This window comes from Euwallacea similis, chromosome 1 (genome assembly GCF_039881205.1).
Source record: "Euwallacea similis isolate ESF13 chromosome 1, ESF131.1, whole genome shotgun sequence".
Classification (NCBI taxonomy): Eukaryota; Metazoa; Arthropoda; class Insecta; order Coleoptera; family Curculionidae; genus Euwallacea; species Euwallacea similis.
Window position 1 is genome coordinate 8577138 of NC_089609.1, and position 27904 is coordinate 8605041.

Sequence of the window (27904 nt, forward strand, 5' to 3'; positions counted from 1 at the left end):
TTGCACAGCAAATAGTGGAAATCCTCAAATATAATCAAATTCTTGAAATGTGTCTTTTAGGAGCTCTAATACTTATGACTGGCCAGAGATAGGTATAAAGGAGTATATTATATATACAGGGTGTTTGGTTCACCGATACAAATCCGAAAGAGAGTGGCAGATAAGATGATTTTGAACGTATTTGGCCATATACAGGGTGTTCCCCAATGATGTGCGAATATTGTAAAATGGGATTCTATTTGAAAAATAATGATAGTTTACCATATTAACTATGTTCCAAAAATGTTCAGTTGCGAAAATATAGGGCTGCAAAGTTTTAGAAAAGAAATGAAAATTAATGAATATTTCCCAAACCGCTTAAGATATTTCAATAAAATTTGTTATGTAAAGATAGTTTATAAAACTGCCTTTACATACCAAATTTCATTGAAATATCTCAAGTGATTTCGGAAATATTCATTAATTTCTATTTTTTCTCTAAAACTCTGTAGCCTTGCATTTTCGTAACGGAACATTTTTTGACACATAGTTTATATAACAAACTCTCATTAGTTTTTCATGTAGAATTCCATCTTAAAATATCCTCATATTATTAAGGAATATCCTGTATATTATTATATAAATTGTTATGCATTTTGAAATATCGTAATTTGCCCGAATTTTACCAAATTCGCTTTTTCTTTCATATAAGTTAGAACAAAAATGTAGTCATGATCATTTCACCTACCAACTTCTTTTGGATGCGTATCGGCGAACCAAACACCCTGTATATACAACTACTAGAGTATGTTTCCAAACAGGTAAAAGTAGACACCGCATCTATTTTGAAAAGTCCCATCTCCACCCAAACCTGAAATCCCCTTCACGCACAATTTTTCTAATATTTGTTCTTAATCCTAAAGTATTTTCACAAAAATCAACGAGTAAACGTGGCCTTCTTTTTCCTTCCCTGCTCCCATTTCAAAAGCAGCCTCAACGGTATCAGCATAACTCCACTGGCTACGATGGCCAATCCGCTGAAAAGAAACACTATGGTGAAGCTTCCAGTGTTGGTGTAAATGAAGTTAGCAATTGGAGTCCCAGTGAAGGCTGCCAGAGCCTGCGATAGCATGTTCAGCCCGAAGCAGTTGGTCAAATTTTCCAAGCCGAAGAGTTCCACGAAAACCAGCGCTCTTAAAACTGCGAAAGATGCTAAAAACTGCATTATTCTTGAACTCGAGTTTGGGGCTTACGTAAAATTACCTAAATTAAATCCGAATATCACGCAAAGTATGATAAATTGAGTTTCAGAGTTAGCGAATGCCATGCAGATAATCGCAGCTCCGCTTATGCTAATCGTGATGTAGCTTATCCTGTTCAAGTCTATCATTGGAAAACATGAGATCTAAAAAATCCAAAACAGTCTTTAGAATGGAACTGCGCCCTTCATTATTTATAAGAGATCAAGTTCTAAGGTTCAGGTGCTGCTCTTAAAATGGAAAATCAAATTTTGTAAAAACCCGAGGAGGGCTAGGCCCAATATTTAAAGCATGAAACTATACGTTAATAGAAATTTAAAGAGATGATTTTCAACAAGACTCACCCCTCCACATACAGCTCTTCCCAGGGTATTTGCCATCCCCATCGCGGATAATAGTAATGAGCTGGATTTCTCATCCACTCCAGAACTCTGTGCGTATGGAGCCATGTAAACGAATATTATGTAGGTGGACATAAGAGACAAATAGCCGCTGAAAAGCAGGATAATGAAAGTAGGGGATTTGAGCACTTGTATGTTAAGCATGGTGGAAAACACGCGAAGGAAGGCTTCTGGGCAGCAGACGCATTGGGTTTGCTGCTCTAGGTCTCTTTGGGTGGGTGCTCTAGATACGGAGAGAGTATAGGCCAATGATGGGAGACCCTGGATAAGAAATGAAGGTGCTCCTACGATTGAAGTATTTGATTTATTTATGACTTACCTTTGAAGATGCTGAATTAAAATTTAGATATTCCGCCAACCTATAAACAGAACCCCCATAAAAAATATCATCCCTGTAAAGAGGCCTGTTAATTTTGCTCAAAGACAGCTCGCCCGGGCCCAAGCAACAATGACTGCAAAGAGAGGATGCACAGCAATTTATGTACTTCAACCTGTCCAATAACCCCTCAAATTTCATTTTCTATTGCGAAATAATTATCCATTAATATACCTCCACTGTACACAACAATGCGGCTCCTGACTGGTGGAAATAAAAGGACCGAAATTACCCTCCCACATGCTGTTGGGATGATGGAAAGTTGCCTGGCTATTCGGTCTTATGTAGGCGGAATTTGCGTCGTCATCTGAATGGCTGATGGAAAAAATTTTGGGAGAAATGTTGTATGAGACCTGAAGGACTTACTGTATGTAAAACCCAAAAGCGCCGTTGCTGCGCCTGGTGCTCTCATTGTCCTGAATACTCATCTCGGAAATGGTGGGAAAAGAGGCATTTTTGAAACGTTGGAATAGGGACCCTATTCCTGCTCCAATTTCTGTTTCATTGTCTAGAGTTTCTGTGTGCAGAATAAGGGTTATAAAGGCCAAAGTTAATAAACAACAAAAATACGGTCTGATACAATCTCAGGGGCCTGCTCAAATTGCTTTGTTTTCTCCACTTTAATAGACTTGATGGGCTTGTAAACCATTCCTAAAACCCCACACAGCGCCATCACCACCGACATCAGCCGAAACTTCGCCCTCCATCCCATCGTTTTCAACCCCTTTTCCATTATTATGGGAAATGCCATTATGCCTAAAAAACGCTAATCAATATTCCAGCAAAAATGGACTTTGCAGATTACCTAAAGAAGATCCACAGCAGCAAATGGACATGGCGAGAGCTCTCCATCTTTCAAAGTAAAATGTTACAGCAACCACTGTAGGGCTGTACATTAGGTTAAACGAGATTCCCCCTAGGCAACCTACTATTAGGGTGAAGGGCAGTAAAGTGGTCATAAAAGATGCGGATAAAAATGCGAGGGAGGCTAACAAGCCTCCTATCACTGCGATTAATTGGAATCCCATTTTGTTCAATATTGAGCAGGTGATGGGTCCTGGAAAAGACTTTGAACTAATCGAAAAGTATCCAAAACTTGCTGACCTAAAAGGTAGTAAAAGCCTCCAGATATTGAAGTCACCAATGCAATTTCTGTAAGACTGCACTTAAAGTCTCTCTGTATCTCTTCAAAGAATATGGCGAAACAATATCCAAATCCATCTATGCAGAACATGATGAATGTTACGCTTGCAACTATAAGCCAACCCCATCCTCCATCGGGGGGTATGGGCACTAGGGGCTCTGCTAATTCTATCATTACAGAACGAATGGATCTTGTAGCAGGGTCTTGCGGCGATTTGGAACTTTTCGAGTTTGATTTCAATACAGTTTCAGTGAGCATCTTCATGGTTCAAAGGAGATTTGAGGTCTCATAAAAGTTGGTGACACAGTTGAAATTATGACTTTCTACGCGTCAAAATAGGGGAAGGAATGTTGCCAATTTTTCACGCGATTAAAATTGAAATGGTAATTAAAACGGAGGATCGTAAAAGTATAATGTGTCCAATGAATTTTTCCGTTCAATCCTGATAGCTGTAACCAACAAAAAAGTCGAATTTAAATATTTTTGTCTCATCGATGATGTGGTTGTATATGCCAATGGCGCCATCTGTACCAATGCCTTCATACTAGAGTTTGTGTAAGAAACATCTACGGGGTTGCCACGGTGTCCTAGATCTTCACTAGAAAAAGGTTTCATTAACGGAGTTAAGGCTATCAAAATAAGAGTTTTAATTCCTATTTCGATTTTTGAACCTTCTGATCTCATTTTTGTCCTCCAATGTAAACCAACCTTTAGCTACATTAGTGAGCTCTATTTACGTCAGGATATCGATCCTGCGTCCTGCGCCCCACGCGTTCCACATTCCCCTGCAAGACGGATCGACCGCTCTGACAAAAATTTATCCGGGACGGCGTGTTTTCCAGTATTATGATAGTATAAGTGCGAAGAGACCTTAAACGGCCATGGAATACGGTGTGGACGAAGGTATGGGCTTTGGGGGGTTGCCGAATAAGACACCCAGGCCCATGGTAGACCCTGAAGCTCAAGGAGAAGTCGACCCTTCTTTGTAAGTTGAACGTATCTCTGGGCTGAAAATAAGTTATGTGAAAATCTCCTTTTTTGGTCTGATATTTTTCTATCTTTCGAAAATCTTTCAGGCGTTTTTAATTTGTCTTTCAGGTATCCAGAGCCTAAAGATGCCACCCACAAGATCCGAGGAAGATCCGACATTCTAGAACGCCTCTTCGGCCCCCTAGACCAAGAGCTGCTGGTAGTCAAAAGCTTCTACTTTTTCTTTTACTCAGCCTTCGGATCTTTATTTCCGCTAATGGGAGTGTATTTTAAGCAGATGGGCATGAACGCAACTCAAAGCGGGTTCCTTATAGGTAAAACAAAATTCGTTTTCTTTGAGACATTCATTTCAAAACCAATCGCCGGCAGTCCATTAAAGGTAGTCCCATCGTTTGTGACTGTAATGCCGCTTTGTCGTGACAGATGCGTCTTGCGTCGGCGCAATTCACCAGTGCAATATAAGACATTACAGGTCGTGGTGACGTCAATCAAAATTGTATTTTTCTGTGGAGCGACCAGGCTTAAGAGTTTTTGATAATAATTGAAATTTTATCATTAATAATTTAACGGATTATTATTTTTTAATAAAAACTTTCCTGATCCTGACAAATTTTTAGGGTCTCGCCCATTCGTAGAATTCTTGGCAGCTCCCTTTTGGGGCAGCTTAGCTGATCGCTGGCAAAAAGGAAAAATCCTCCTTTTGGCCTCGTTATCTTCTTGGATAATCTTCACAGTCCCTCTTGGGTCTATACAGCCACCAGCAATATCCTGCATGGAGTTCAAGAACAACACCGCAACCCTTACAATTCCAGAAGTGACCCAACGTTTGGTTAATAAAAGGTCCGTGCAAATGGGGGACATTCCTGTGTTTGTCGATCCCAGATTAGAATCTGTAGTGTCTGAGAGGTATGATAATTTACTGATGATTTTACTGAGATCATTAACTATATAGAGCTCCTGTTTGAGCTAAAGAATCATAATTTATAGCTATAAGAGGCAAAAGAGATCTACAAGGGCAATGTACAACATTAGTGCTGGGCAGTCACCGGTCAATGTAGCTTACGCTTCAAACTACAAAGAAAAGGAGCATTCCAATTGGGTTAAACCCATCATATCCACGATTGTCTATAAAATGGGCGATATTCAAAAAGCCTTCTTTCTTTTAATGCTCCTGATCATCATTGGGGAGTTTTTCGCTGCCCCGGCAATAACACTAGCAGATTCCGCAGTTTTGACTCTCTTAGGGGAAGATGCAGATACCTACAGTCATCAGAGAATGTTTGGGTCATTTGGCTGGGGATTGGCAATGTTCTTTGTTGGTAAATTACTCGGCTAACATTGCGAATATCACCTTATGACAACTTTAATAAGGCATTGCTCTGGATCATTCAACATCATTCCCAAACCATCCCTGTGGACCTGACAAAAAAGAAAGGAATTACACGATCTGCTTCGCCACATTTTCAGTATTGATGGGCGCAGCCCTCATTGCAGCTACTCAGATGAGCTTCAAGTACGACGAGCAGGTTCCTGAGACTGTGAGGGAGCCTAGTGTGGATAGAGACGTGCTTTCCAAGGAAGATCAAATGCAAGCTCAACTTGCTGAGCAATTAAATTTGCCTTCCTTGGCCGATACCCGGGCTTCTGAGACATCAGCAGTCCCTCCAAAAGAACAAAAGGTTTGTGATCATGCAATATTCTGACAAGCATTATTCAATTACATTTTTTAGAGTAAAATATTTGCTCAAACCATGAGAGAAATCCCCGAATGGGTGACAGTGCTGAGTCACTTCAAAAACCTCAAATGTGCCTCATTCCTCTTTGTGGCGTTTTATATGGGGTTCGGAATAGGTCTCATATTCACTTTCCTCTTCTGGCATCTGCAAGACTACGGGGGTACTCCCACCCTATTCGGGGTAGCCTCAGTCATCAACCACATATCCGAAATATTTGCCTACTTCTTCAGTTTCCGTCTCATCAGGCAAATGGGCCACGTTAAGGTTCTTTGTCTGGGCTTGATCGCCAATATATTGAGGTTCTTGTATATATCCTGGCTGACCAACCCTTGGTGGGTTCTCCCATTTGAGTTTATGCAGGTAAGAAGGCATTCCATCACAGAAAACTCTTCTTAACTAGTTTTTCTAGGGAATAACGCATGCAGCTGTGTGGGCAGCTTGTTGCTCGTACATCTCCCATAACACTCCCGTGGAATTGCGGTCTTCTGCCCAAGGAGTTTTGCAAGGCATACACCATGGATTAGGTATATAAAATTTGGGTTTTAGTCCGGCAAAAAGACAGTGAAAGTCGCGTTTCAGGGCGCGGCTGCGGGGCTGTAATAGGAGGGATGTTTGTCACCACGTTTGGCTCAACTTCTACCTTCCGAGGTTACGGATTGTTTTGTATATTGGTGCTAGCCGCGTTTATCTTCATCAACTTCTATCGAGTCGACCAAGGTTTCGTGAGGGATTTACCTCAAACTGAAGACCCAAGACAGGTAAACTTTACTATGTATGCTCTCTGCGAGCTTGCTTCAAGATGAAGAACATCAACGGCATTTGAAACCGCAATTAGCAATGAGTCAAATAATTAGGGATACTAAGAATTAGAACTTAGAAAATAAGTGTATCAAATATGAAGCTATAATATATGGTGGGTTGCCTTTGATTGTCATAGACTTGCAATTAGTCTGAATACGCAGAGTTGCAGATGTGAATTTTTAGATTTAATAGTCGGTAACTTTGAGCTACGCATTGTTAAAGTTTATTAAATTCACGAGTAGATTTATTCAATATTAGTCATACCTACTCCTCTGTTATACTCAAAGCTTCCCCGTAAATGAAGGACTTTTTTCTCAGGTGGCAGAAGAAACCTCTCATTTAGCCCCCCATGGAGTACCCAGCAATCCCATACCAAGGGCGCTTTCTAGTACAAAATTGCACGAGCTGGCCCAGCAACAAGACGGCTATGGTGCTACATATCAAACAGGTCAAGGGGGTACTTTGGACATCCCCGGAGGAGGGGGCTACAATCCTTTCCAGAGCAGCAGCAATCAGCAGAGGATAGGGGGAGTTCTGCACGTAAGTTCCAGTTCTGAAACTAATTTTTGAGACTTTTTAAGTTGAATTTAGATGAAAAACTCGGCTGGTTGCAATTTCCCCACAGCTAATACTTCCTTGGAGGTTCAGCAGCCCATCACAACCGGCAACAAATCTTATGACTGGTAAGGAGGTTGTAAGGATATATTATTATTGTGAAGGGTTTTTGACACCATTATTGTTGTTTTAACTTGCATTAAAGCTTCTTGAGCACTCGTTAAAAGGCCATGATGAAGGAGGAAGTTCTCCTTCAATTCCAATGACATATCGCTGAAAGTGCTAAAGTCTTCAATATCAGCCATAAAAAACGACAATTTCAAGTATATTTTGAAAACAGAATATTTTAGTAGGTCTTTAGATATTCTATGGATATACACCAGTATAGTTTTACTAAATGAGAGCACTAAAACTTTTTCAAAGTATAGAAAATTGAGCTTTATAATAGTTAACGAGGAATGATTTTTGATTATTATAGCTCGGTGAATTGATACTGTGAGCTACCGTGAATTTATGTATTGTGGAAGTTGGATATTTAACTTCTATTTGTGTGAATGTTGCGCTGATAAATGGATTTATTTCAAATGTTATAGAGGCACTTAATCACTAGTATCTATCCTTGTCTAATAATTATACGACTTGTAACTGTTATCTTGTTATCTTAATTAACTAAATTATGTAAAATAATATGATATAGGGCACTCTCACCAAAGCTTAAATTAGATCGAAAGATATGAATAGAATAAAAGAGTAAAACGCTCTAGAGAATGTATAGTTTATTATGGCGAAATTATGTTAGTTTGACATGAAACCACAACCTCAATGAATACAAAAAAGTTCTCATAGGATTTCAAAATATACGTCGTAAAGTTATGTCAAAAGTATGTTGTACAGAGACGTTGATCATCGCTTACGTCCCATTTTTAACTTGTGATGACATCTATTCGACGTCACAATGACGTCGTTAAGTCAAAATTATATTCGATATTAACTTCGCCTTGATTTCAGTTTCTTACCCATTTGTTAATTAGGTAACGAGTACTAATAGCTGTAATATAAATAAAATGCCCTTTATATACGCGAAGAACTTTTTTTAAAGTTTGATTACTGGATTATTTTTCTGATTAATACTCGACTTCCGTACTCATATTGCTTAATATCTTTAGCCTAGTAATAAATTTATTTGCAATAATTATTATTATTAATACACGTGTAGTATATATTGCATTAGCATGCTGATAGTCTCCAGTTTTATATTATAATTTCCTTGCAAATTCTGAATGATACGAAGATAATATTTTGTGACTTTGTAGCCTTAGCACATACATATCGTATTACAATCGAAGATCTAGCTATTTATACAATGAATCAATGTGTTACGTTAATCAGGGCACTCGTATAATAATGTTAAGTATAGTTTGCGCACTTACCAGTACCACTAACGATTACTTACACGTGTAAGGGAGATGTGCTATAGAAATGTAATTAGTAATAAATCCAAAATGTTCAGTTACATCTTTATACTTTTTCAATGTTTGCCAGGCAGGAATATCGTGATATGTTTCATCGGACAATTCGGATCATTGCAGTAGCAATCCTTCTCGATAATTTTGACTGCAAGCGGATCGCTTTTCGGGGTTGTAAAATCTCCAATTAACCTTTTAGGGTGTAACAAAAACTCAAGCAAATCCAATCCAGTTTGACATGAAAGGGTTCTTTTGGGCACGTCTTTTACCGATCTATCAGGGTCAGTGTTGGTTATCTACAAGGTTTACGTTAATAATGGGAAAAAAGCTATTAAGTTACTCACAGAAATGCTACTTTCCCTCCAGCTGTTCGTTGAATATTTATCAGAAACTGCGGAAGCTACTTTGGCCCCAATATGGCATCGGATTTTGGCTGTGGTGAAGAAAGCTCGGTTGTTTTTCTCGGGTTTGAAAAGGATGATGTATAGTTTTGGCACGAAGAGGAAGATCCATGTTACAAGGGCGCTTAAGGTGACGCAGAGGCACATGGTTATGGCCTAAAAAATTAAGTTTGAAAAATTTTCCCTGGATTTTAGTCTTACCTTGGCTCCCCCTCTAAAATAAATAGGGACGAATGCAATCCAAATCACACACGTCGTGTACATGGCAAACCCAATGAACTTGGCCTCATTAAAATTCTCTGGCACATTCCTTGTTTTAACCGCGTACAGGGTACACAATAAAATCAGCAAAAAATCGCAGGACAAAGGAACCACTATGGCCTCTAATGAAATTTCACACTCCATCAAAGTTTTATCTGCCAGATACGAATAGGCAACCCTTGGAGGTTGAAAATACAGCATAGCACCCCCAATAGTAATTTCTATACTGATCAGCAGCAGCGCCATCATCACTTGTGCTGCAGCAGACATCAACAGCAACTTCCTTCTAGTGGGAAACTTCTTTTTGCTGCCCGCCAAAATCCTGGCTATTCTATTAGTTTTGGTCAGCAATGCCGAGTAAATCATGGCGAAAGCCACTCCTGGAAGAAACCTGGATATGGTGCAACTGAAAATTGCCGGTTTGGCTAGCATTGCAAAGATGGAGGCATGGGCAAGGGTCATTCCTGCTAGGATCAAGTAGCACAGTTCTTTGGTCGATGATTTTACTATTGGAGTGTTATTGAATCTTATAAAGGTAGCTGTGGTGATTAAAGTGCTTAGAAGGCCTGAGATGGAGATGGCCATAGCTAGGATTGCTGAGCGGTCGTGCCACTGCACATATTCGATTTGGAGCAGCTGACAAACTAGATGTATTCATGAGTTATTGTGCTTGTGTTCCGTGCAAAAATACTTGCCAGTTTTGTTTCTATTTGGAGCATGTCCTTTTGGGCAAGGTTCACACCCTTCATGGTGCTTTGACAGGATTTCCCCAGAGGGACAAGGGACGCAGACCCAGCAACATGTCTTATCTTTGCCTCCTTGTTGCACATTCTAAAGTATTGGTAATTACTTTGATTTGAATGGAGATAGTTTGGTATGGAGGAAGTGAAATAACTATGGAATGTAAGGTGCAACATGTAAACGTTTCGGCTTTAAACTAGCGGCATCCTCAGGACACTGAAACTTTTCTTATGTTTGTTTGTTACTTCTGCAATCAATAGCGGTTCGGATATTTTTAGTTAAAAGATTTTGATCTAATTCTTGTTTTTCAAATGTCTGCTATGTTGAATAAATAATAGGTACCTTGTAATAGCCTTGAGAGCACTCTTCTGCGCAAACACTCCGAACAATTTTTCTTCCTCTGATTGACGGAAATTGAGGGGTTTTGGTCCACGACAGGCTCCGATTGTACCAACTTCCCACTTCCACGTACTCAAAATGCCCATTTTGGAGCTTCTGATAGTTCATGATGTCATATTTTCCTGGGGGATCTCCGTTTTCATCGAATTGGAAAGTTTCCGCATTAAATTCAAAGGAGGCATTCATCAAGTAATTCTGTGAACGAACGCTTTGTTGTAACTTGAAAGGTCGTTTCTAAATACTCCGCAATATTTCCCAAATAACATGTAAATAATTTACCTTGAGCATTGAGCCGTTGAAGGGTGAAACTTTAGGACACATTACCCCTTCTCCACATACATCTAAGACCATATCGTGCAACCCATGGGCAAGGGCGTATATCGCTTTAATGACGAAGCTTAATTTGGGGTCTTGTTTATAGTTTTCTTTCAAGCTTTCCTGCCCTAAAAGGTAATTCTATTGTGTCCCAAAAAGCTTAACAATAAAAACAAGAAACCTAAACAAATCCTAATTTCTTCAACACAATACATGGAAGTAATTAAATGAAGGGGGAGCAAATTAGCACTCATAATCTTCCACCCTTAGAAGTCTATTACCACTAGATATTACAGCGTTTCATCACAATAAAATTACGTCGAATAATTCCAACTTTTATATACCGTTCTGTATAATCCCCTCAAACTTTCGACGGTGTAACAAAGAATGAAACGTACATCTGTTATTGTTACTGCAGGCCGTGATGGAGTAATTGCGTGAAAGGGACTGTAAACTAGAGGGGAAATTGCTTGAAAACACTGTCGTAAGCTTTAATTACTAAAAAAATAAGCATCAACCTGTGCAAAAAGTTCCTGCTTCGGAATAAGGCATGGAAGTCAAATTTTTCTCCCTTTTAACGGAGTTTTGCTCCCAATTCGAGTTCAAAATGCATCGAAATTTCGTCTCCCAGAACTCTTTAAACCAAGGATTTCTGACGTTGGTCTCCGGCCGTAAGGACCAGTAATATTTGTCAAAGGATTCCACGTAAGGCGAGTGAATCCTTATCGATAACCCACCCAAAGCTTGCTCCTCGTAACTCTGAGTCACGTCGTTGCGGTCTGCCCATCCATCACTGAAAATACGTGCTCTTTATATCACCATTTTCAAAGATAATACATAATATACATAGGTATTATAAAAATAATATACGGAGTGTTTTAAAAAGGTTATGCTAACTTTAACTAAACTTAAGAAGATTATAGAGGACATAGCTATAAACAATTTTTCGCCCTTAGTGAAAAATAAACCATTTTGATTCTAGAGTAATTTTTGTTCAAAAACGTATTGTCAGCTCGTTGACGCCAAAAGACTTCGAAATTTAATTCATTTTTATTAAGAATAACGCACAAAATTATATATGATCAAGGTTGAAATTGACAACTCCCATTCTGGTTACATAAATTTGTTTTTTGAATCATTAAATCGCGCACCCGTTGTAAAATGTGCGAGTCTTTCTGCACGAACAGAGGGGCTACCATCACTCTTCCCATCAATTCCTATTAGATGGCTATAGGAGGAGTTTCATATACTAACGACTTGATCTAACGTTAGAGGAAAAAATCCAACGGCCTTAAATCGGGACTTCACGCTGGCCACTTGATAGGTCCGCCTCTTCCGATCCATCGTCCATAAAAATGTTGATTTAGACGGTCCTGCACAGAACAGACAAAATATATAGGGAACCGTCATGTTGTAACCAGATTCTATCTAGTATAAGAACGCGTGCATTGTCCAACACCTCAGGGAGTACGCTTTGCAAAAAATTTAAATAGATGTTACCAGTTAGCCGAGGTAGAAGCAGGAGCAGGTCAACTAAAAAGTCTCCAACAAAACCGGCCCATATGTTAATGGTAAATTGATTTTGATGACCTTTGATCCATGCGGCGTGAAGATTGTGATCGTTCCATATGTGGCTGTTTCGATTATTGAAACACCCGTCCTTAGTGAAATAAGTTTTATTGGTGAATAGAATTAGCGAACCAAAACTCGATTGGTTTTGCCATTCCAAAAATGTGTCCGTAGCTGGTAATCTTGCGAACCGAGTGCTTGCACTTTTTGAAGATGGTAAGGGTGCAAGAGCTGCTCATAAAGTACCCGCCACACAGTTTGATGGACTACATTCATTTGATTCGCTATTGTACGCTTGCTGTTAGTAGATTGTTCATTAATTCGATGCAAAATCACTTTCTCACTCGTTCTTCCATCTGGTTTACAACTGCCTGTTTCCCGTAATCGACGATGGGTTGCCGAAAATGTATGTAGAGACGGATGTCGGTAATTCGGAAAATGTTCAGTATAAAGACGCTCAGCTTCTTTAGTGTTGCGTCTTGCTTTGCCACAAATCAGATGCATGTTTGCATAGTCTTCAAACATAAATTGGGCCATATTTCCTGCTCAAATACAAAAATTTGCCGCCAAAGAAAGGATTGTGAAGCACTTAATTTACTGCGATTACGATTAAAATCAATTTTCAACAACATTGAGTTTAAAAATACAATTAATAATCGTATCAGGACACAAAAAAGTGTTTATTTTCGTTTCATTTCGTTTTTATTCTGTTCACTTGAATTGAATATCGAAGTCGTTTGAACAAAACAACACAAAACAGCCAAAACAGTTCATTTTTGATTAAGTATTTTATGCAAAAATTGATGACCGCAATGTCCTCTATAACCTCCTTAAGTTTGACACAACCTTTTTAGAACACCCTGTATAAGTTATTTGCAAAATAAGTGAAGAAAGAACTCTTAACGTAGGAGCGTGAAATGTCGCACATGAGCTGTACTTGAGAGCGACACTCGCGCGAGTGACGTGTTTCCGGTTCGAATTGACCAAAAAATTAGTATTTTGAGGATGTACCGGAATTCGGAAAATTATGAAATGGCCCGTCAAATTAACTATCAACTGAATATTCACATTCGGACCACTTTGATTTTGCAGCCTCAGAAACACTATTTTGTGCAAAAAACACCTTTCTAATTATAGCTAAGATTTAATAATGTACATGGGAAAAACAATATAGCAAAAAACAGTTATTTACCTTAATGACGAAACAAAACTAACAAAAACAACTTTTGATACAAGTAGTGCTAAATACCGTAATAAAGGCTGTCTGCACTCATACTTAAATTTAAACATGAACATAAACAAAAACATAACAAAAAGAGCGCTTTATTACGGATAGCAATGTTGTTACGTCGATTTGGATCTCATATGCCGATCTGCAAAGAATAGCGAGTGTGTTGTGAAAAAAAGGTAACGCTGCTTTGCTAGACCCGCAAAGTTTAATGAAAAAGCCTAAGCAACCCCTCATATACCATTATGTATTTGATAGCTGTTAGCATTCCAAGAGTTAATTTTTTAATATTAAGTCATAACATTCTGAATAATTTATTTCGATTATTTTAAACACAATTCATGAAATAAGACACAAGAAAATGAAAGCGCAAAGGAACCACGAGGAGATAGTGAATGATGACGGAAGCTGCAATAATAAATAATGCTGAAATTAACGAAAAAGTGGCAGTATTCTTTAGTTTTCATAAGGTTATCTTTACGTAACATTCTCACCCTTATCCATGCGAGAATTTCCGCTTTATGTTTCCTGGTGAGTAATTAAAAATACAGCTAACTGCTGTAATAAGTCGCAGGATTAATTAACGTGATTTAGGACCTATAGATTTACGCATCTGGCGGTTTAAGCAAATTAATGTTATAAGATGATGTTATCTCGCAGAAAATTTAACTCTTGGTTACACGATTTATGTGTAATATGCCTGGAAATGTATCTTACATGCTACTGAGCCAACCGATTTCCGGCATTTGCCAAAAAAATCCAAATTACAATTCTTCTTTAGGCTGTTTTTTGATGTTTGTAATTAAAACAATATTAATGATAGGTCGAGAAAAAAAATATAGTTCCCGAGAAAATCTGGTAATTAGGGGCAGCATTAAAATATCAGTGTAGTTTTTCTGAAAATTAGCCTGGAAAACTATATTTTTAGCAAGGATTAGGAAATTAGAAGGATTTGCCTGACGTGCCAGTTTGCACATGGGTCCACAAAATAATTAACTTTTTGCCTCTCAACTTACCTCCCAATAAACAAAAAATAGTTGGTCATATTTAACCTTTTCGTGGCCTTCAGCAGCCCTCGAACTGTTAAACCCTCGCAAAAACAAACTACAACCACAGCATTGGGATCCTGTCTCAGGTTCAGCGCCACTTTATCAAAAATCTCATCAGCGGCATTACTGAGCACTGAGTCTTCTTGAGCAATGCATACACCAGCCTCCTCTGCTAGTTCTCTGAAGGCTTGAATTCCCGATTGGCCATAGTTTTCTATTAAAAAATAAAGGCAAAATATTGCTTGCCGTCGTCAGCTAATACATACATCTATCATGCCCCCCATCAAAACTTTTCCTGATATACCTGCTACTAAACACCCTTATTCACACCGAAAACCAATTAAGGATGAGGGGTAGTGTAATTACGGCAAAACATCTTTTGAATCGTCCACTCGTTAACAATAAATGGGTGCAATATGTCAGTTGCAGTTTTGCTTTAAGAGTGTTGTTTGTATAAGAGGGGCAAGACTATAAACCTTTCTTTAAATATTCGATTTTTTTGGACAGTTTAAATTTCGCGCCTTCGTTGCTGACCAATGAAAACGCAGGGTAAAGCAGGGAAATCTTCTGTATTTAAGAATTTTTCTGGTCACACAATCGTTTTAACCAAAAATTTAAGATTTTGCGATTTATAGAGAGACGAAACTTTATTGACGAAAAAGTTTGTGGTGACGTCACAATTTTGTATTTTTTTCTAGAGAAAACGTCATAGAGAGCCAAACGTCACAGTATGCCGGAAGCCATGGTGAGTTAGACGTCACAACACTGTGACGTCAAAATTTTGGATTTTTTTCTTCCGGAGAAAACATCATGATAAACCAGACGTCATGGTAAACTAGAAGTCATGGTAAGTTAAACGACACAACACATTTTGTGGGTTTTTCTCTGGAATGGTAGAACTGAAAGGTAGACCGTTGTAACACGTTTTATATTTTTTTTATTCACTTGTTCGTTATTTTGTAATTTCCAAGATCTCTTTGCAAAAGCAGAATATTTTCTTTCTATCAAACTAAAAGACTGAACCTTAACAAGGTGAGGCTCATAAGAAAAAACAAAGTTTATGATGGTTGTCAAGAATCGAAACGTCGGATTTCAAATATGACATAGCCGTTCCAAATCACACAACTTTGCCCCGATTTAATCGACTTCACATCTTTTATGGTTATTTAGATCTTTTTCAAGCAGGAAAGTAGGGGCGATTTTCAGGTCGAATTTACCCCTATTTTTGAAGAAAATCTTAGCAGAAATTTGAATAAACCCTGAACTCACGGATTGCTATACCTTTAAATCAAAATTACACGGACTTCACTCATTATTTCAATGTTAATTTATTTATATACAAACTGCTTGTTAAGTTTGATCCATCTTCTGAACCCGTTGCAAAGTGACTAAATTTCCATTTGTATTTCGAACGTATACAACAAAATGGAAATACACTGTTGAAGCTAATCAATTCCTTTCACCGAATCGTCTTGAAAGCCGAGGCGAGATTTTTAATTTCCGTACGGAAGCTTACAAAATTGTCCACTAAAGACGGCAAATGCAAATCTCGCCAGGATGTCTCAAATCTAATGACGAATACGCGAGTTCAACATCTAGCTTTGCATTTCAGAAAAATCCACTTTCTGGAAAATATTCAGTACCACCACTTACCATCTGTGTTAACAACTGAGACATAAGACCATCCGAAGTACCTGACCACATCCAGCATCACTTGAGCCTGGTAATAGTCTGAAGGAACCACCCTCAGGAAGTAATTGAATCTGCTCTTGTCTGAAAGATCTCTTGAGGTCGTCGAATAGCCAATCTAAAAATCTTAATTAATCCCCTTCAATGATATTGAAATAGTGCCTTCACCTGAGGAATGTGGAACAGCTGCAATAAATTCTGAACCTGAAGAGCCACCGAGCTGGCCCCGGGCCCCAATATACCGATCAAGGGCCCTTTACCCCCTTCCCCAGTCTCCTCTCCTTTTCTTAGGTAACAGTGTTTAGGGCCTGAAGGAAGCATGATGGAGTCTCTGATCAATTCTATGGTCTGCTGCAGTGCCACTGGGGCGTACCAGCATTCATCCCTAATCTCGACTCCAAGGGTGATGTTGGGGAGTAAATCCGAGTTGCTGTTGATTTCATCCAGAGTTTGAAAAGTGGCTTCAACCCTCTGAATACCGTACAACTCTCTAATGTCTCCGCATTTGATTCCTGCTTAAAATTTGCCCTATTTATGTTTAGGAATTTAGTAATTAAAAGTGAAATTTTACCTAAACTGGCAAGATGGTTTTTCTTCGATGAGGGCTGATGGTGCAATGGAAACAACGCCCCGAATACAAAATTTCCGTTTATGAAAGCTGCGGTTCTTTTATTGGTGCCGTTCTCTATGGTGTTGACTCCATTTGACACCATCATCAGGATGATCCAGATATTCCCGATTCCCTCCCACATGATAAAAGTGATCCTCTTACACAAAACTCAAGTGATAGTTTCCATAGTTGTCGCAGCGACAAATTCTCCAAGGGGCCTGAAATATTAAAAGCAATACATTCTTAAGTGAAACACCCTTCTAAGATATTTATTAAACCGAGGTCGTGCACTTCAAAGTAGGTAAATTCTTCAGTAGGAAATTATCCACCTGGTTTTGTGCATAAAAGGAGCACGTTCACTTTTTTGAATCAACCCTTGTGAATTAAATATGAAGGCAGGATTAAAACGCATAAAAGGGCCATTGAGATGCGAAATAGAATATTTTAAGACTCAACATAAAAAAATGATTTTCTTTAAGTGCAGTAAATGTAAATTGAATCCAATAGAAAAACCTGAAGCAAATTACTACCTGAAGTCCCTCGGGGAGTTATGTAAAAACTTTTCCAATTATTCCACTAAATTAAGTACGAGAATACGTAATAAAGTGCACAGAAGTTGCGGTTCCAAGAAACATATTTTTTCGGTTTAAATAGGTCAAGCCCCGACAGGAGATTAAACTCAATTCAAACGGAAACAATACTACAAGTAAACTTTTTACCAATCTGGGGTCATGCATTTTACTGCAAAGTATCCGGAACTAAAAGCTTCTTAAGCGAGATACACCCTCTTAACAAAGCGAGTGGGGTCAAGTGAGTGGTAGGTACCTCCACTTAGACATCGGCGGATTGCGTTTTAGATCCCATTTCAGGAAGCGGAAAAGCTTAGCTCGAGACCTGGGCAAATGTTTTTCTTACGAGCGTACGGTAAAGGGGCATCATTATGCGCTGAAAGGAGCACTTTGCCGCACGTGTGCTGTAAAAAATTTTACCGCTCGCGTATCAAAGTGGCATGTGTTTGTGTCGAAGCTTTTTGGGGTTGCTTCATAGAGCCACGTGTTCTGTAAAACATTTTACCGCACTCTAATACTTAATTAAGCTTATAGACGACAACGAATTTATCACACATCTAACTAATGCGTGTGGAAGTGTCGTTACCGCACTCGATAGCTGACCAAACTCCGCTTTCGTTATTTGGTCAACTTGTTAGGTAAATAACTATATTCAAGAGCTGTCCATTTGTGAAACGCAGTTAATTCCTGAACAATTCCATTATTGAATCGCTCTTAGCGTTAGCTGGAGTGAGTTTAAAACCCTCAAAAAATCACACTATAAAGGTATGTAGAACCCAATAAAATATATGAGAAAATGGCTTGCAGTGTGGAACGCGACGTTGCCATCAGTCCAGTATTGTACTTTTGTTAAATATTTACTGCAATCGGATCACCACCGCTCGCAAATCAAACTGGTTTGGTGTTTTCTCATTCTACTTTGATGCGAAGGATAAGACGCGAAGAAAGTTTTCTTTTCTGTGGCGATTTTCAGTACGAATTTGAAATTTACCGGTGTGCTCAGAATTAAATTTGCTTTGAAGATATTGCTGAATCTTTTAAATAAATATGTTCTAAAATCCCCGTTGTTCTTGCCCCTATAATAGAATCAACATCATGCCAGTAACTTTCCCTATTTACGAGATATTGGCGTTTTAATGAAAGGTATTTAAGCAAATTGGAATTGAAAATTGGAAAAATTGGAGGGAATTTGAGGAGTTTTGCGGAAAATTATACAATTATTTACAAAGAGGCACTGTTTTCTACATTAATTTGGTACTATTGGAATATACTTATGAAATGCCTTTTATTGAAAATTATTCTGAAATAATCAGTTTTGTTCGAAAATTTCGTTTGAAAAGTGTTTCATTTTCAGGTTTTAGCTCGCTGTTCCTAAACGACTGGGCTTCTCTGCATGAATGCGATTTGAGAAAATGTGGAGCTTTGAGAGACCTACAAATCGGTAAGATAAAATTCAACTTCAGTTTTAGAAAAAATTAAAAAAACATTAGAATATTGTCGGTTATCTTTGCAAGCCCGTAGTTCCGTTAGTAGTGCAGACAAAAATATCGGGTTGGTGCGATTATGTAGCCACATTTATCTACTTTAAATTGTCCCTTTGCGTATGTGTAGCGAATGTTTGAAGAAAATGAGCTTTAAGCGAATAAAACTGAAAGTGCATTTGCTTGTATCGCTAATCCAGGTTCATGAGTAGAATAAAAGATGCTTTTGTTGATGGTTGAAAAAGAAAGTTTAGGGGTGAAAACAAATAGAATCTGCGACCAATTCAGCAATTTTTAGTTGATTTTAGGTATTTGAAGGACATTAAAGAGAAGGATCGCGTTATTCTAAGGAGCCATCAGGGAAAGGAGTTTTCTAATACACCAAGACACTTTAAATTAAATCAACATTCAAACTTGCACTATTCCTTACAGCAATCACGGCTAGGAGTTTTCTAATTAATTAATGGACTGTTACAATAATTAAATACTTACCATTAATAATTTATCTACTTCAATAACTGGTCCTGAGTCTTCACCCGTCTCCAGGCTACTTAACAGCGAATAACCCCGAAAGCAAACAAGTGCGGTAATGAACTAAAGTTTGCACTCTCTTGAAAGTTCTCAACAAGCATATTTCATAAACGTTGCGCCGTCGCAACATTCTACCCCTGTCTTCCCTTTATTCTTTGAAACTGCAATTTTTAAATTTTCTATGAATATAAACTGAACTCTGAGAAACACATGAAGCATCAGCAAATAGCGCAGGGGTTAAGCGTATACGTAATCTTTCGTTTATTATTTTCGCCTTGGCTCTCAAGAATGCAATTTGGACGCACATGCATACCGTGTAAATGTAAAATTAATCACCAACTAATACAATTTCAGACAAATTGATCACATTTTTGCAAAATACGCGAATAATGATATAAAAAGCAATCTTCGGCAATATCACGTTTCTGGGTTTTTGAGGTAGGTTTATGGTAACATAAAGGCAACCCTTTATACACACGTAGGTTTTAATACGCAATGTTGCCAGTTTCAAGAAAGTTTCACCATAAGTTGAATACTAATAGCTTTTTATCTGTTAAGATTCAGTTTTTGCATTAAATTTCAATTAGTTTAAGTTCTATGTAAACATTCCTTTTTATTTAATTTTTTACAATTTAATATTTAAAAATATATATATAGTTAATATTAATAAAACTCTCAAAATATGAATGTGGACTAACCTTGATGACGCAATGGTCCTCAAGCTTTTAAAACGACTGAACACTAAACCAGTTTTGACTTATGTGACATTGTCAATACTTTCGAAACATTCAAACGTCAGTTTTGACATTCAACTTTGCCGTGTTTTTGATGATTTTGCTTACCTCTGTGTGGCTCATAATCCGGTGTTTCCCATTTTAATTTCATATTTAAGCAAATATTTACTTTATACGACCGTTTATATTTATGCTCAAAACGACCAGCAGGAAATTTCACACACAACACACCAAGCTACACTTTCATGTTAGATTTTTAACGTAAATAATTCAGAAAAAATGGTAAGGATCTGCCTCAGATTTGTTTTGGGGGGCGTTTCAATAATTTAATTAATACGAAAAAGTCTTAGTTTAGTATTAAATTGCTTCTTTTTTCTTTTTTAGGCGGAACAAGGGAAAACTGTTCCTTTAACAGACAACAGTCTGGTGGTGGATATCTCAGATGCTCTCAGTGAAAAGGACAAAGTGAAGTTTACTGTCCACACTCGAACCACAATGAAAAATTTCCAAAAAGACGATTTTATGGTAGTCAGGCAGCATGAGGAGTTCATATGGTTGCATGATCGATATGAGGAGGAAGCCAAATATGCTGGATACATTGTAACTTTAGCAGTTAACAAAGGGGCTATTCATTCATTTTTATTTGTTACTCAGATTCCCCCTCCACCACCCCGTCCAAACTTCGATGCTTCCCGAGAAAAACTACAACGTTTAGGCGAAGGCGAAGGAACAATGACTAAAGAGGAATTTACAAAAATGAAGCAAGAACTAGAAGCGTGCGTTATCTTTTTCTTAACTCATTCCAATTTCACAATTAAACTCTCCTTAGCGAATACTTAGCCACCTTCAAAAAAACAGTCGCCATGCATGAGGTCTTCCTCACTCGCTTGGCTTGCCATTCTGTGTTCCGGGAAGACGCCCATCTTCATGTGTTCCTTGAATATGACCAAGATTTGTGTGCTCGTCCTAAAGGGAAGTTGCAGCAATTGGGAGGGCTGGTTAAATCTATAGGAAGCACGACTGATCAGTATTATTTGAATGCCACAGTTCGAGATGTGAATGATTTTTTTGAAGTGCAAATGGGGTCTTTGACCGAGTACCATGCCTATTTAAAGGAAGCAACAGCTAGAGCCGATAAAATGACTGAAAAGCATAAAGGTAAGTGAAGAATTTTGTGTTTGTATTTTGATAAAGAAAATGGAAAATAAAGTTTATGAAACCATTGTTATTACTAAGATTGTAAATGTAAAGTAAGGTTTGATTTATTACTGTGAAACTCAATTGGAGATGGTGGTGAGTTTGAGGCAAGCTTTAAGGTGAAACAATAGACATTGTATCCCATTTTTTGTTACTTTGGGTTCACTTGGTTCTAATATAACAATAAAATTTACAGAAGTTGCAGACAGTTACATTAAAATTTCATCTGGCCTAGTCCAACTGGCTAACAGTGACAGTGACGGCCACTTAGATAAATTCTTCGCTCGAGTCTCAGATTTTTTCGAAAAGTCAAGGGTAGGCTATTTCATATTATGTCATTTAAATTCGGGTTGAATGAAGGTTTTTCTTCTCAAGAAAATCGAGAGTCGAGTGGCAAGCGACCAAGACCTAAAACTTGCAGACACATTACGTTACTACATGAGAGATAGTCAGGCAGCCAAATCCCTCCTTGTTCGAAGACTAAAGTGCCTTGCCAGCTATGAGAATGCCAACAGGACTCTGGAAAAATCCAGGCATAAGAATAAGGACATTCATGCAGTAAGTTAGTTTAATTTTACTGTAATAATCTACAGACTGTCTCAAACTGGATGATTTTATGAGGCATCTTACTGATTATTGAAGTTGGAGATGTTTCATATTTATAACGAAACGAATATCATGTTAATTCGTTTCATAAAAATGGAGATTTGCGAGGATCATTAATAAACGTTTAAAATAATACATAATAATGAATAATCTGTAAAACCATTGAATTTGAGACACTGTGTATATAGTCTTTACGCAAGAACGTACTCCTTCTTAACTATATCATTTGAACTTTTAGAAAATGTTGGTTTAAGAAAACCCAGTGGCACATCACCTTTTCAAACTATCTCTAAAATTTACGTTTTTCAATGGGACACTGTGTATATTATTTCTATATTTGCGGCTCTTCATTCTGATTTCAAATAATTTTCTTAATTGACTTTCTTCAACTGTATTCTTTGCCTAGCAGATTATTCTTATGGAATAAAAATGTTTCATTTGCATGAAAACTATTAAAAGGTGCTCCAGACATTACAAAAACCTGAATCGTGCAAGGCTTGACTCGCTGCAGACCAATTTGTTGCAAATCTTTATCCTGCGTAAATCGGATTTGCGCCGATATATTCGAGCATGTGCTTAAAAATCGTTATCGTTAGGTCGGGTGAACGCGTCCTGCGTCGGTGGGTGGATTCGCCACAAATGGCCTCTGGTAAAAAAAAGTTCGTAGGACAGAACTTAACTGTTTGTGCCTTTGTAAATTCGGAGTTAAGCCTCAAATAACCAGCGTGTCGTCGTGTTCGCAAGAGGTGCCTTTAGAAATTTGTCCAAGCAACCGAAAACTGAAATTTAATATAAGCACTTGAGAACGTAGCAGAGCGTGTTGTTTCAGTAAAGAGTTTTTCATAAAACTGCTCGAATTGTTTAATCGTTACGTCCATGGCTTTCTTTAAAGATAATATTATCAAACCTTATACAGGGCGATTCAGAATTACACGGCACTATTTAAGATATGTATTATTTAGTATAAGTAAAAAAAAAGTTCATATAAGCATGTGTCCGATCTCGATTATTAGCGGAATTATAGGGTGTTAAAAGTTAAGGAAAAATTAGGATTTTATTTTATTGTGCTTGATTTACTGTAGATAGAGCTTTCAAATTTTATATACGTATTAGATAATAGGTGCTGTTTAATATGAGAGTAGATTGCCTTTAGCTACTACACAGGACAGTGTATTTTGTGAGGTCTTAGCCGATAAAATCCTTTAGAAAAATTTGCTTATACGCCACTGAAGAGCTTTACTATTTTTCTTAAGTTCTTCAATCTATAACCCAAATTTCGTCTCTTTTTTGCACGAATGTGTAATTTGTCCAACATTAAGGACCAACCAACCGTATAGTACTGTGAAATCCATTCAATAAAAAAATGGGGTAAAAAGAATCGAAGAATCATGGAATACTGAAATTCCGGGAAAAAATTCGAACACCTTGAGGCCTGTAGATTTGATCGAATTTATAAAATAATTAATTTATAAGGAAACTGAACAAAATTCAACTAAAAATCAAGAGAGATGAAATTTAGCTACTAGATTGAAGAACTTAAGGGAAATAGTAACATTCACCAGTGACATACAAGCAAGTTTTTCTAAAGGATTTTAGGGACCAAGACCTTAGAAAATATACTACCCTATACAGTAACTGGACGCAATCTAGTTTCGTATTAAGCAGCACGTATTACCTAATACGCATATAAAATTTAAAAGTTCTATCTACAGTAGATTAAGCACAATAAAGTAAAAACCTAATTTTTTCTTGACTTTTAATACCCTATAACTCTGCTACCGATCCAGATCGCACACATGCTTATATGCAATTTTTTCTTTACTTTGTGCTAAAAAAAGTGCCGTTCAATTCTGAAACACTCTGTAAACATATATCATTTCCAATCAAAATGAGGAGTTTCATCTACAGAAATAATACATAAGGGTGTCGCATTAAAAAAACGCAAGTTATGTCTCGAAAAGGCGATATTCAGTTTTTCTCCCTTAAGACCATAAAATTATTTTAAAAACTCTATATAACTTTTCTATTTAATCCATTTTTGGAAATCTTCAAATAACATGGTTAAGAAGAATATACATTTGCGCGTGAACACCTGTACATTTGTTCATCACTCTAACGTATATTTATTTTTTTAATTCTTAAAGGCCCCAGAAGTTCAAGAGGTATTTATAGTAGAAGTGAATACATGTAGATTAGAGAATTATTACAGCTTAGTCAAAGAATTGATGATTTTTATGGTTTGCAGAGGCACTTTTGTTGCTTGTAAGTTGTAACAAAGCTTTGCGAATGAAACACATCACGAAAGATGCAGGATATAGAAATGCACTGCGACTAAAAACACGCTTTATGACTAATTTTTTTTCTACGATCATGTAAGAAAAGACAATTTTCATCGTAAGTATGCAAGTAGTACATTTCAAAAATTCAAACCCGGTTAATTGTTATTTTAAATGCCACTTGTATTATGCATGGTCGTAGAAAAAGGACGATATTTTACTCGGCGAAAATCATTTTCTGTAATTCGAGAATATTACTAAAAGAAGTGAAGCCAAAAACTGTTCTTACAGTAGCAGAAACAGCTATTGTCGTCACTCATTAAACAATATATCATTTGCACACACTTATAAAATGTTTGTTGACCCTGCCATTATAGCGATATATGTAGTAAGCAAATGGAACAACGGACACCTGCACGTATGCAGCAGAATATTTGAAAGTAATCGATCAGCAGCTAAAATGGAAAGCGATGATAATTCTGAAGGCAGTTCCTTGTTATCAAATGAACGTAAGAGGGAAGAATAACATTACTGAGGTCAGAGCGACAATAAGCACTCCACTTGCAATCTCACTCTCAAATCATTTTTTAAATACGAACTGCCTCTTTTCACCATTAATCCATTGAATTCAAGCACAATCTACACCAGGAAATCAGGGCCAATCAAGACCCTTAAAAGCAGATTCAACATCTTATATAATGATAACCAAAGATTGGTAACGGGCGTCATCAAAACCTACAAATGATTGGACGTACATAAAAGGTCCTAGTGAATTTTTTTATTTTTATTAATGAACTCCCGTTTTGCTACCACAATTTTTTACCATTGAAACTAAAATAAATCGTCCTAAAGCTGTATTTCTATGAATTTTGAAACTGAATTTGTTAAGTTTGAAATTGTTCAAGGCGGAGGCGGCTCAATCAGCCGCATGCGAACAATTTGAAGCAATTTCTACTCAAGCCAAAGAAGAGCTGCTCGACTTCAAAACAAGGAGGCTGCACGCCTTCAGAAAAAGGTACGTTTCCTCCCATTCACTCTCATTTAAAGCTAAAAAAATTACTTTCAGTCTCATAGAATTAGCGGAATTGGAAGTGAAGCATGCCAAGACCCAACAGGACTTGCTACGCAAGAGCATTCAAAATCTAAAAGAGCTACTTTAAGATAATAATGTGATATCTTGCATATTTCAATTTTTTTTATTATTCTTTGAGATATTATGTATTTTGTTATTTATATACATTTTTAAATGTTTATTAGTCATTTGGATGTTCAAACATTCCTAGTTTATCAACTTATATATTTTTGTAAAACAAAGCCGAACCATAAATGGCAAGTTTCTTTTGCGTTTCCGTCGCTATAGATTTTGGTAAGATTTGATGAAGAGTAATGATCCACCTTTCAATTAAGGGTGGAACTGAATATTAGATTTAATGATAAATGTATGCTCTATAATGAAGTTGTTTATATAAGAATAAAATGCATTTTTGTAACAGGAGTTGGTTTCATCGGTGACACCCTTACAGTACAGAATATACTACAATTATTCTCTTAAATAAAACAATATACATTTCTCTATTTATTTTACATCTACGATTTCTTTTTTTTCAAAGAAGGCTTTTCAAACACCTGTCTAGCTCCTCCTGCTTGCGTAGAATGAAACTTAGTATTTTGTTGATTTTCCACACTCCAAGGCGAATCAAATTGGGTGGTATCTTGATCAACCAGATGGGTATACTTTGTCCTGCCTGATCTTCCAAAGTTCTTGACTTGCATAACCTTTGGTAGAATTGTTTTATCAAAGTGATCTTCCAGCGTGGCCTGTGCAAAATCTCTTTTAAAGATATCTTCCTCTTTGTCCAAGTAGAAGGCGCCCCGATGGTAGTATTTCTGCAAGAACTTGTATTTGCCTTTGATGGCTTTATTGACAACCACTTTTGGATTGAGTCTCAACGCCAAGCGTCTTTCTTCTTCAGTCATGTTGCGCAGTTTTTCAATTTCCATCTTTTCTTTTTCTAGTGCTTCTCGCTCCTCGCGATCTCGCTTTACTCGTTTTAGTTCTCTGAGTTTCCAAGCTTCATATTCCACCTCATCATTTTCGTCATCAGTGCAAATGTCATTAAGGTTTGGCTCATTAGTGTCCTTGTCCTTATCTTCTTTTTTGTTTTTTATCAACTCTTCTACAATTCTCAATGTTTGTCTCCTACGTTCCTCAGCTTTCCTAACATCATCCTCTTCTAATTTCTTCTGTTTGGCTGCTTCTTTTTCCTTCTCAATAATAGTAACTCTATCCTTTTTCCTCACAAACACTGGTTTTAACCTGGGACCAGTTTCTTCTTCTGAGTCTGTATACTCTTCAGACTCTTCATCCTCTGAGGAACTTGGCTCCTCTTCTTTTTTTAGGTACTCCTCTTCTTTCTGACATTTGGCAATTCTGTGTTTCAAAGTATCTCTGCGTCTTTCAATTTCACCTTCACTGAGCTCCTCTTCAGAAATTTCATCATCTGCTGCGGTTTCCAATGTGTGTCTTTGCTCCACTAAAGTAATATTTTCCTCTTGTTCTTCTTCATCTGAAGATTCAAGCACTTCAGCTTCAAAAACATGTCTTCGCCTTTCTGGACGTACTTCCGTGTCAATTTCTGCATTTTTTAGTCTCTTTAACCTGGGATCTGAGAAAACAAAAGCAGGTTATACAGAAATAATAGCTCAAAGGTGGTCATAGTGGGTATCTCAAATTCAATGTTTGACATTGAAATTATTAGTGATCAACAAAGAGAACTTAGGGTACTTTAGCTACCTTTTTTCAATTTGAGATTTCAGATTAATTCAAGAATTATGTTCCTCTGCTCTTTTGAAATTTAATTATGGTTCAAATATGACAAAACAAGATACCTTTCAATTCATCACCACTGTTGACCATCAGCTCTGGAGTTGCCTCTCGAGCTCCATGGTGTCTTCTTTCCAAGAAGTCATCTTCATCGCTTTCACTGCTTGAATGCACCTCTTGAGCATAGTCAGGTCGTTTTCCTGATACATAACGGTGAACCTTCACTTTTTGCATGGAAAGTTCACCCTTTTCATTGCGAACTGGGACGGCTCCAGCGGTACTTTGAATTCCATAGAGTAATGGAGGATTTAGGGCCATTTTAGAGGCTTCTAAATAACAACGTTGACAAAAAGTTTAAACTAAATTGCTTTTGGTGTACACATACATAGAAAAATGAAAGAAATGGTGGAAAGTAAACAATGGCAAAAGCAAAACGTCACTGTCAATATGTCGTCAATCATTTGTTATGGTCTCTTTTAGCCATACGGCAACATCGCGTAGATTCATTCAAATTTATTCTACAGAAATTAATTTTTTCGTTCTTAAAGTGGAGATATTAAATATATAATTACTAAATTAAATCTGTCTTAAATTAATAACGAAAGCTAAATCATCCTTACATTTCTATAGATATTCGCTGCTACATGTTAGATGTAATGATTTAAAAATGCATTGTTGTCAGTTTTACTCAAGATAGGGAGTCCTCAGAATTACTTC

At 37.4% G+C, this 27904-nt stretch overlaps 6 protein-coding genes across 7 annotated transcripts in view; 2 read left to right on the forward strand and 4 right to left on the reverse strand.

Moving 5' to 3' along the window:
• The window catches only part of Taf5 (TATA-box binding protein associated factor 5), an 81164-nt gene that overhangs the window by 26864 nt on the left and 26396 nt on the right, over positions 1 to 27904 (reverse strand). The window lies entirely within an intron of this gene.
• On the reverse strand, positions 917 to 3423 carry LOC136411866 (monocarboxylate transporter 2-like). Its single transcript, XM_066394685.1, has 9 exons — positions 3120 to 3423; positions 2821 to 3072; positions 2586 to 2771; positions 2382 to 2532; positions 2190 to 2330; positions 1959 to 2130; positions 1583 to 1900; positions 1243 to 1384; positions 917 to 1191 (listed from the first exon to the last, which is right to left on the reverse strand). Exons 1-9 carry the CDS (start codon positions 3421 to 3423, stop codon positions 917 to 919), a joined length of 1941 nt encoding a protein of 646 aa, XP_066250782.1.
• Positions 3826 to 8756, forward strand: jef (major facilitator superfamily domain-containing protein 6 jef). Its single transcript, XM_066397307.1, has 10 exons — positions 3826 to 4144; positions 4258 to 4463; positions 4767 to 5055; positions 5137 to 5468; positions 5521 to 5828; positions 5880 to 6245; positions 6295 to 6409; positions 6465 to 6643; positions 7005 to 7226; positions 7278 to 8756. The coding sequence occupies exons 1-10, from the start codon at positions 4041 to 4043 to the stop codon at positions 7371 to 7373; spliced, it is 2217 nt and encodes a 738-aa protein (XP_066253404.1). The 5' UTR covers positions 3826 to 4040; the 3' UTR covers positions 7374 to 8756.
• LOC136413615 (metabotropic glutamate receptor 5-like) lies at positions 8744 to 19684 on the reverse strand. Its single transcript, XM_066397299.1, is given in 11 exon segments — positions 8744 to 9003; positions 9052 to 9264; positions 9310 to 10200; positions 10453 to 10704; positions 10789 to 10952; positions 11343 to 11617; positions 14638 to 14884; positions 16324 to 16477; positions 16528 to 16871; positions 16931 to 17187; positions 19512 to 19684. Coding segments are annotated over 10 exon segments (2955 nt in total). The 5' UTR covers positions 17112 to 17187; positions 19512 to 19684; the 3' UTR covers positions 8744 to 8769.
• Positions 20363 to 25855, forward strand: Snx6 (sorting nexin 6). Of its 2 annotated transcripts, XM_066397323.1 has the most exons (9): positions 20363 to 20566; positions 20669 to 20884; positions 20939 to 21060; positions 21114 to 21442; positions 21678 to 21796; positions 21857 to 22039; positions 24232 to 24249; positions 25269 to 25378; positions 25430 to 25855. In XM_066397323.1, the coding sequence occupies exons 1-9, from the start codon at positions 20564 to 20566 to the stop codon at positions 25521 to 25523; spliced, it is 1194 nt and encodes a 397-aa protein (XP_066253420.1). In that variant the 5' UTR covers positions 20363 to 20563; the 3' UTR covers positions 25524 to 25855. The 2 variants fall into 2 exon arrangements, with proteins under 2 accessions (XP_066253420.1, XP_066253424.1); XM_066397327.1 differs by lacking the exon at positions 24232 to 24249.
• On the reverse strand, positions 25541 to 27593 carry Mfap1 (Microfibril-associated protein 1). The gene is made up of 2 exons (XM_066397317.1): positions 27253 to 27593; positions 25541 to 27029 (listed from the first exon to the last, which is right to left on the reverse strand). Exons 1-2 carry the CDS (start codon positions 27503 to 27505, stop codon positions 25951 to 25953), a joined length of 1332 nt encoding a protein of 443 aa, XP_066253414.1. The 5' UTR covers positions 27506 to 27593; the 3' UTR covers positions 25541 to 25950.